The 10,008-nt window shown below is 35.2% G+C and overlaps 1 protein-coding gene across 1 annotated transcript; it reads right to left on the reverse strand.

The window, feature by feature from the left end:
- Positions 1–1,875: 1,875 nt before the first annotated feature.
- LOC105786149 (uncharacterized) lies at positions 1,876–5,944 on the reverse strand. Its single transcript, XM_012612467.2, has 5 exons — positions 5,054–5,944; positions 4,822–4,959; positions 3,420–3,659; positions 3,204–3,339; positions 1,876–2,188 (listed from the first exon to the last, which is right to left on the reverse strand). Exons 1-4 carry the CDS (start codon positions 5,876–5,878, stop codon positions 3,250–3,252), a joined length of 1,293 nt encoding a protein of 430 aa, XP_012467921.1. The 5' UTR covers positions 5,879–5,944; the 3' UTR covers positions 1,876–2,188; positions 3,204–3,249.
- Positions 5,945–10,008: the final 4,064 nt, after the last annotated feature.

Here is a 10,008-nt window from a genome sequence, read left to right on the forward strand (position 1 = left end):
TAAAAGTATACACAACGACAATCACTTTACAAATCGAAAAGTTTTTGCGACAATTTTTATCATTTTCAAATATAATTTTTTTAGCAACAATTTAATTTATTTGTTTAATTATGTATTGAAATATTTTAAATATTTCAGTTACAAAATTATTGTATAACAACCATATATTGGTTGCATTCAAAAAAAAAATTGGTTGCAAAATAGGGTTATAATAATATAAATTTAAATGCTAAACTTTTATGTAACAACATTTAATGGTTGTCAAATGTTATTTTTCAACGGTATTTTAATTGATAGTGATCATATTAAGCAACAACTAAATATCATTGTCAAAAATTTGTTTTAACAATCATAAGATGTGGTTCTCAAATAACTTAGCAATAATAATATAGTTAATTTTTTACGTAACAATATTTATATGGTTGTCAAATATTAATTTGCTATGACGTAATATTTAGTTAAATTTAACAATCATGATATTTGGTTACATTTTCTAAGCTTAATTCACGATTTGGCTTTTGAAATATACTCATTTTCTCATTTTAATAATTAAATTTTTGTCCTAATTTGATACCTAAAGTATCATTTCGTTAAGATTTTTAGTCATTTTTAAGTGACCTTAAAAATCTTTAGCGAATAAAAATATGACCCGTCACACTCTTCGCCATTTTAACTTTATTTTGAATGAAATAAAAATAATAATAAAAAATACATATCCGTTGAAAACTCACTCTCCATGTTTTCCTTTTATCTCCTCCTGTCCTTCAGCATCAAAATCTTAATTTTTTTCTTTCATCTCCTTCCACCCATCAAACTCCTCCCCTTCCCTTCTTTCATGTTCTTCACTGTGTATTCAAGGGCAAGCTAGATAATCACAACCCACATTGACAAGCTTGCTCAACTTCTGATAGAGAAAGAAACTGTTGATGGAGAAAAAGTTAATGAGCCTCTTCATTGATGGACAAGCTGAGCCTAAGCTATATGTTTCTTAGTTCGAGATTGCACATCTTTGACTTAAGTCTCCATTGAGTTTCTGTTCTCGTATAAGAATCAATTCAAATGTCAATACTTTTTCTTCTGCAATTAACAAAAGCCACGAAGCTGGTTGCAATTACACACAACAGTTAGTGTCATTAGACTGTGGCATTTTATTTATTATGGAATTTAAGGATCAATAAGAAATGCAAAGACTTGAACAATGGCAGTTCATATTAACAACAGTGACCATGAATCAAAATGGAATGCTTGCATCATTATGTTTTTGCTTTTTCAATAAGAAAAGAAAGATGTAATGAGTGATGACAGCAAAGAAAGATGTAATGAGTGATGACAGAGCCAGTGCGAAAACAATTCCTTCCCTGGGTAAAAATAACATTACATACTTGGAAAAAAAAACTATAACCACCACCATAATAGTGGTTTTAAAATCAAAATAACACGCTATAGTGGTATACTTCAAAAGTTAAATCGTGAATTAAACTATTTTTGTATACATAAGTGAATGTCAGGGTTTTCTTTTTCTTTCTTTTTTCTTCCTTTAATCTTCTAAAAGTTGCAGTGCTGGTCAGCCCTCTCACTGAACACAACACAATCTAGCTTGCATGAGATTAGCATCTTGATGATTATCCCTTGGGCTGCCTCATTTGTAAGATGAAGTCTAGTTTTAGCTGGAATTCAGTGTTGCAGAGGTTAACATCTGTAGTTTTACAGCTTCAAATGTAATGATTAGTTTTAGCTGGAATTCAGTGTTCCAGAGGCAATGTTCTTTTGTTTTAAAACTTTCCCTTAAGCTAAAAATCATACATTCTTTATTAAACAATAAAGATATCTTCAGAATTCATGAAGGATCTAAGCATAGACTGGTTGGGAGACGAATTAAAAGGACAAAAAGATTTGCCATGAAAAATGTTATCTACCAAAGTTAAATATGATTCTCCCAAAGTGTACTTCATTCCATTGCAAAATACAGTCTTTTCGAAGTGTAGTTACTGCTATGCAACTATTCATGACAATCTATTAAATGTTTCCCCACTTATTCAAAACATATACAGGTCATTCAGTGTCTTTCCCATGAACGGCTATGGAGCTTTTTGTAAATCACATACCGGTGAAGCACTTGACTTATCCAGAATCTGATTTGCTTCGATCTGAATTGATGCAGAAGCAGATAACGTGAAGCATTTCAACCCTGAAATGGTTCCGATCTCAGATACTATGAAAAAAAGCTAAACACCAGAAGTGAGAACCAAAGTTATATGAACTCAAAATGACTCAACTCGGAATTCAGTTAATTTACAGATAAATGACAAACAGATTGCGAGTCCTGACCTTAACATAATCTAAATTGAAATAATAAGCTATTATAGTCAGTTTCTTCATTCTTTCCCAAGCTATCTTTAAGATGCCTCAGTTACTCTTGTTTCTGGCTATTTCTCCCCTCTGACTCCCATATTCCTTCAGACTTTTCTCTTTTTACACTCCATTCTCTCTCCCTACTTACTTGTTCTATGTCCTACATCGCAAGCATAATCTTGAGGAGCAAAAGTATATTGCTGTATCCTATATATACAACATACGATGCTACATTTTCCTCAAACAAAAAGGGTTTATCCAAAATATGTCTTAGAAATTTTGTTTATGGTATGAGGTGTGCACATGAAATTTTGATTTCGGGATATATGAGTTTATATGCAGAAGACGTCTATATGACATATCAAATACAAATTCTACAACTCAAAATAGAACACTAGTCGACTCCAAACAAACTCAATAGTATGCATATGAACTCCGAAAAAAAAATCTAAGCCTCATTTAGGAAAATGGTGAGACAAAGGACAATAGAACTCATGAACAGCCGAACCGACACCACTCCAACAGCAAAATAGATTCTAAGATGAGATTCATGCTTTCATTAAATTCTGATCATTCAACAATGTCAGCTACATCTTGTTTCAAGACTAAAAGGAGTCTAATTAGGTATTTGGGATACCAAGTCTAGATTGTTAGTGGTCACAGATCACATGGATTTCTTACCGGTTGCCTTATATTGATAAAATCCAAGCCAGTTCATATTACAGAAACAAAACCATGATTTTACACAAAGTACACAGCAACAAGCAAGACGAGATATTGTTACTTACCAAAAGAACAAATATTGTTGATATACTATAAAATAGCAGCAAGTAGAAGATGACTGATCTTACCATGACACACTGCACCCGTGATCAATTATTGACTGGTTGAAAGCATCTAATAAGATTCTCCTTTAAAGGAACTCAGAGAACTTATCACAGATTCATACACTTCAATTCCCCTCAAGTACACTGTATCTTTCAGGAACTGCAAGACAGAACCATGATGAGAAAAGAAATGATGCCTAATAATAAGAAAAATGATGATATGTTTGCAGTTAGTCGAACCTCGTTATGATCATGCAACAGGATGGGAGTGTTTGTCATTGGGGAAAAACCAAGAGTAGGAATTCCTCTTTGTCTCATGAACCGTGCATCAGTTGTTGAAGCTAAAATTTCAGGCCTCGAAAGTTTTCCTCCAGCCGCCTCAATAGCTTGCTTGAAAACAGGCCACCATGGATTGGAATCATTTGTGAGTGTCATTAGAGGGCGGTCCAGGTAATCTCTTATCGGTCCTTTTTCAATTAGCTACCAAATCAGAAAGCAATTAGCACCACAGAAAAATGTATCTAACATCTGCAGATGATATTGCTTGGCAGTATAAACTTGATAATTTAATAGCAACTGGCATCACTCATCATCTCTATATCAGAAACAGATTTTTCAGCCAACAGTACATAAAATTCTATAGCTAAGTCCTTCTCACGTTATGCCTGCCAATCCTAATAGGAAATGCCTATTCCTCGAGGAGGACCAGGTAAGACTGCCAAAGCACAAAAATGAGCAGGCACTCGGAATTAAGAAAAGCAAAGCCTGGTTGTTAAACAGCCAATCAATAGTTGAAAACCATTGTCAGCACATATTTGAGAGAAAAAAAAGGTCAAAATGCAAAGAGAGTTTAATTTTGCACCATTAGATGTTATTGATTCACATCAGCATGATTGTCCCTCAGATTTTTTTCTCTCCATTTTTCCATCTTTCCTACTATATTTTTTAATCCTTCAACTTTTACCCTCAAATTTTTTTCATCTTTCCAATTCTCTTCCCACCTTACCAAGCAAAGCCTTAATTTTGCTTATAATTTTCTCCAAAACAAGAGTTTGGCTCTCCTTGTGCTAGAGAGGAGAGTTCCTAGCAGTGCTTCTATTCATAAGGATACAACAGAACATGTTCGAATACTAGCCATTCCAGAGATGATTTTGTGAGTAGAAAAAAAATTGAAAGGAACATTATAAACAGTGGCTCTACCGCTCAATCATGGGACACCATGTATGTTACAAGTTGAGTACAGAAATAGCGTTTGTAGCAGTAAAGAAAACAATTGATCACATGATACTGAATATAAGAATAAATTCTTTATACTCTTAATATTGTTCAGTTTACATGCCAACCCAAAACAAGTTAGGAATGATTAACAAATGGATTGATTACTCTGCATTTCGTTAAAGCTAAGGTTCTTCAAGTTCAATTATAGGAAACAGCCAGTTGCTAGATTCAGCAGAATACTTCACTTAATCAGATTTCTTGAAAGAATAGAAAACCAAAATCATGCAAATAGTCTAGAAACAAATTAATGATAAGACTTGATTGCAATCAAAACAATCAACTTAATTGCTTAAAATAATAATGTATCTGCAAACCATCAATAATCAAAATCATCAAAAAATACATACTGAAAATTACCCTTTACCTCATATGTCATATTCCTTCTAGCAGGTGCCCATTCTTCAGCAATTCTTTTCTTGATAAGATCAGGATCAGCAGTAGGTGGCAACCTAAGATCAAATCCTGCCTCAGCCTCAGAAGGTTGCATGTTCATCACAAATCCCTGCATACAAACAAATTTCCCCATCATTAGCAATATTGATGAATCGATATTAGCATTAATTCTTGTTTAGAACACACAAATATCGGACACTCACAGTTGGGGAGGGTATCCCAGCTTTTAGATAAACAGGATTAACCGAAATAACCTCAGAGTTCATAGCTTCCCCAGATTTAACAATATCAAATTGACTCTCCCTAAACTTAGTAATAACTTCCACACTCTTCATCAGATTCTCCATTGCTCCATTATCATACAATCTAGAACCATGCCCAGGATCTCCTGTAGCCTTTATTATAAGTCCCCATGGTGACCTATCAGCATAAAACACTCTAAACTCTTCGCCAGTAGAAGCCTGCCCTTCATCCAAAACGAACCCAACATTCAAATCCTCAAACTCTTTGGACTCAGCGAACTTAGCACTCCCATCAAACCCTCCAATTTCTTCATCAGGGACATAAGAAATATGAACAGTTCGCGAAGGAGTAAAGCCGTTAGCCTTGAGGTTGCGAATGGCTTCCAAGTATTGCATAGCGATGCACTTGTCATCTTGAGCACCGCGCGCGTAGATTTTACCGTCAGGGGCGAGAGTGGCGGAGAAAGGAGGGTAGATCCATTTGGAAGGTTCAGCCGGAACGGAATCGAGGTGCGAATTGAAGAGAACTGAGGGAAGAAAAGGGTTGGAGCCAGGCCATGTTAGAAGGAGAAGTGGTTTAGAAGGGGTGAATTCAAGGGTTCGGGCATGAAGTCCAATGGCGTTGGCTTGGGATATGAGGAAAGAGATGGGGTCAGCGTAGCTTGGATTGGGATGAGCGGTGTTGAATTGAAGGTAACGAAGGAATCGAGCTATGGGAGTGTCTTCTTGGGAATGAACTGGGAAGAAGAGGAAGAAGAAGAGTACAAGAAGGCGAAGACTGGGCATAGTTTTGGCACTCGAAGCGTGGAGACTGCCAAGTGAAGTGAAACTGGTAGTGGCAAAGGTCCCCAAAAAAGTTTTATTTAGTTAACTAGCTGTACTTTCTGATCCATGTTTTTTCTTGCAACATTTGACTTTCGATGCGTACTTCAGTGTTGTTAGAATTGGGCAATTTTACCCAGACCCAACAAAATAAATAAATAATTACAAAAATAACTCTTGTTAAAAAACAATCACCTAAATTAACTTAAATGAACAATATTAGAAGATAATAGACAGTAAATGGCCGGCACCCACAATATCTCTTACACAATCATTGTCTCATAATTGTGTCAAGGAGTAAAAGAAATAATTTTTTTTGGGTTTTGGACATTCCATGGCCAGTACCCCTTTATCAGATTAAAAAAAATTTAGATTTTAGACACCCTATAGGTAACACCCCTTTTATCAATTTTTTTAAAAAATTAGGTTTTGGACACCCCATGGCCGGCACCCCTTTTATCAATTTAAAAAGAAAATTGGGTTTTGGACACCCTATGGCCAACACCCCTTTTATCAATTTTTAAAAAAATAGGTTTTGGACACCCCATGGCCGACACCTCCATTAAAAAAATAAATATAAATTTGGTGTCGACCTTTTCTTTGCCTACACTAGTAGCATATATATATGGATGCTTTTTGGGTTGTGGTATTGTAAGTAGAGGGAAAAAATTTGTTGAGGGTATCCTGCTGAAGAAAAGACTATTATAGTTACTCATCTTCTGGTATGCAAATAATATCACACTGTATGGTTAGAAACCTTGCGCCCATCTTTCTAGGTTGTTAACTCATCTTAAATTGTTTGCATATCAAATTAGGAGTAATTGTAATGTATATATGCGAAGTAGTGGATCCATTGATTGTTTGGGGAATGTACCATCAAATGGAGATATTGATTATTGGGGTTGAATTATATATTGTCATGTGTTAATAGAGTTAAATTATATACTATCACGAGAACCATAAAGATTATACCATCAAAGGGCAGAGATACTGATAAATTTTATATCGGCACTTTAAAATATTTGTTTTTTATTTATAAATCAATTTGGTTTTGTATTATTATTTGTTTGAATTTTATATTTTTTACTCATTAATGCAAACAAATAATTATGTTAAAAATTCATTTTACGTTTTGCAAAAATAGTTACAAAACAAATAATTACAAAAAATCAAAATTGTGTGGACTCAGACGTTGTCGCTAACCCCAGCGTGTAACGGTCGGGCTGTTTCCATCGAGAAGGTAGTGCACCTTCATGTGGCGATTGATAGTTGCTTAAACCAGCCTCCAGTGTTCCTACAAGTGCACTAAAGAAACTGGTATAATCGCATGCCCCATCATCGGGGATGATGGGGTATTACGATACCGAAGGTGCTGAGCTGAAGATATCCTCAATGGTAGGTGCTTGCCGTTCAAGCTCCGAGTGGTATGAGTATAGTCTAGAGTGTGTCGAATATTGAGGCTTAGGGTTGGAGTCCACGCCAAATATGTCCTCGAAAGACGGTGGTTGTTGTTGGGGATGGGAAGGGTGTGAGTACAATCCGAATGGGAATATTGGGGCTTGGGATCAAGGATTGAGTCAGATTGGGTGTTCTCAGACGGTGGAACTTGGTTACGGCGCAATTGGGTTTCCTTCCCTTACCATTGAGACCCCTACGATTGCGCGTGTTGCGGGACCACCATGTACTGACCATTATATATAAAGGGCTTCCCATTCTCCATGTACCAAGTTGCATACTCAAACGACGATATTAACCCTTTGGTACAGACATGTAAGGGGTCATCTCTCATGTCGGGTTTTCCACAAAATGATGTATGATGCATGTTCGGTAGCCCAATTTTTGGTGTCTTTACCCTTTTTATATATCCCATAAGCGTATTTGAAGTCTCATAGACGGTCTGAGATATGTTGAAATCACTTAAACTGTTTTAAAACCCTATTTGCATTGTGTCACTCGACCATATTAAAATTAATCAACGGGACATTGGTTACGAACACTAGTTGCTGGTCGTGGACTCATAATGGTATGACCGCTGCAACGTCTGGCCCCGAATACAGCACCCATAGAAACTGCATAGTATTGACTATTTATATATTAAGTAAATTTATTCCAAATGTTATAATAAGAAAAAAAAATTTTTAAGTTTTCCTATGAATGAGCCTTGATCATTTGGCGATATATAGGCACTGTGTACGATCTCACAATTGCCAGTATTGTCGCCCATCTAGAAAATATATTCAAATTTTTTAGTATAGTTGGCACTCAATAAGTACAATAGTATTGAAAAAAAAATTAAAATCATTTTTTTCCACCTATTAACAAATGGCTACACAGGTGGTTGGTGGCTCATTAATACTAGAAATGACATCCGATATAATGCCCACGACTACAAAAGAAGGCAACAACAGACAATGTCCTTCGTATTTGGCTTTGTCCCTCGACAAAGCTCGCGGTATAACATCACCAAAATTGCAGACCCCCAATTGTAAGCCTCGACATTATGGAGATCTTCGTGTAATAGGAGGTACATAATGTAGACTTTATTTTGATTGGCATTCAGTATTAGTACCCCACCTATCAATTGTAGAATATACACTTGAGCAATGTAAACAATGTTGGACTCCATTAGGTTACTCGGTAGAGTTTTGAAAATCTCAAACCGATTAATCTTATATTATCATCATCAGAAGGGGGAATCTCCCAAGTAGTATTTCGCAAGTGGCCTAAGGATCGATCACTTTACCAGGCCTAATGAGCATAAGCCCTTCAACAAATAGCCCCAACTGGACTGATACGTCCTGCAACGTGATAGTGCACTCCCCACGCGAGAGGTGGAAAATGTGGGTCTTTAGGCGCCATCGTTCCACTAGCGTAGATATCAAATCCAACCTTAGGTTGAAAATCTTGATGAATGTCGTTGTGCCAATCCCGACGACATTCAAGTACAACACAATCCTATGATCGGGAAAATGTCCCGGATCATGGATTCGAGGCCTCAACTTCCAGTACCCATCTTGCACAAATAAAACCTATATCATTTATTTCTCAAAAATAAATTTTAATACATAATGAATTATTTTTTTAAGCAGTCAAATAGATTTACTATAGAAACAATTTTATTAAGTTAATTATATGGTCTTTAATATCGAATAAATTTTAATCGGATCACATTTACCGTATGTTAACAAACTCTACTATGTGGTCTTTAATATCGAGAAGAGGATTTATTCTGGTATCTGCAAAAAATCAAATAATTTATCACGCAGGATACTAAATATCAATAAGTAATTTAAAAAACAACCATTTATATTAAAAACATGTTAACATAACTTACACCTTTTATCTAGGGAAAAATAACTTTTTAAAAAATTCTCCAGTGAACAGTGGTCGACCGATCGGCGGTGGGCAACGATGCTTGCGGTGGTGGCTTTGTGCTAGATGGGTGGGGGACCATTAAGGGTTTAAATAGTGGGGGACTATTGGGGGTTTAAGAAGAAAGGAGAAAAAAAAGGAACAGTGACGTGTGACTGACGGGTACATCGATGTCAGGTGGCATGCCGCTGCCATCCACCTGTAGTTCTGCATTGGCCTACCACCCGATGTCGATGCGACCCGATGGTCACACGTCATTATTCCATTTTTTTTCTTCTTTCTTTCTTTCTTATTTCATGCGTATTGTCCCATTTTTTTTCTTTCTTTCTCCTTCTTCCTCCACGCACTTCTCATTTTTTTAAATAATAAAAAAGTATATTCATTCTTTTATTTTTTGTTTTGTACTAATAAAAATATTTATTAATGTTTAAAATTTAAAATTATAGTAACAAAATTTTATTAATTTTTTCCCCTTTAACACTATAACTTGTAGTTAATTATTTTCTTTCTCCTTTTAATTACTTATTTTTATCATAAAATTGTTTTGTTTATTAATTTTGTAAAAAATAACACTAGCAATTTTTCAATTAATAAAAAACATTGATTTTTATTAGTTTTTCAACATTAAATTTTCTTTAAAATAATTTTTTTTCAAATTTTATAAAACTTTGTTTATTTTCCAACATTAAACTAATGATATTTGTTGTGATTCAAACTTTATC

The sequence above is a fragment of the Gossypium raimondii genome, chromosome 1 (genome assembly GCF_025698545.1).
Source record: "Gossypium raimondii isolate GPD5lz chromosome 1, ASM2569854v1, whole genome shotgun sequence".
Classification (NCBI taxonomy): domain Eukaryota; kingdom Viridiplantae; phylum Streptophyta; class Magnoliopsida; order Malvales; family Malvaceae; genus Gossypium; species Gossypium raimondii.

Coding starts and splice junctions, on each gene's coding strand:
- LOC105786149 (XM_012612467.2), bottom strand. CDS start 5,878: ATGCCCAGTCTTCGCCTTCTTGTACTCTTCTTCTTCCTCTTCTTCCCA. Junction 4,960..5,053: donor CTGGGATACCCTCCCCAACT/GTGAGTGTCCGA, acceptor GTTTGTATGCAG/GGATTTGTGATGAACATGCA. Junction 3,340..3,419: donor TGTTGCATGATCATAACGAG/GTTCGACTAACT, acceptor TCTGTCTTGCAG/TTCCTGAAAGATACAGTGTA.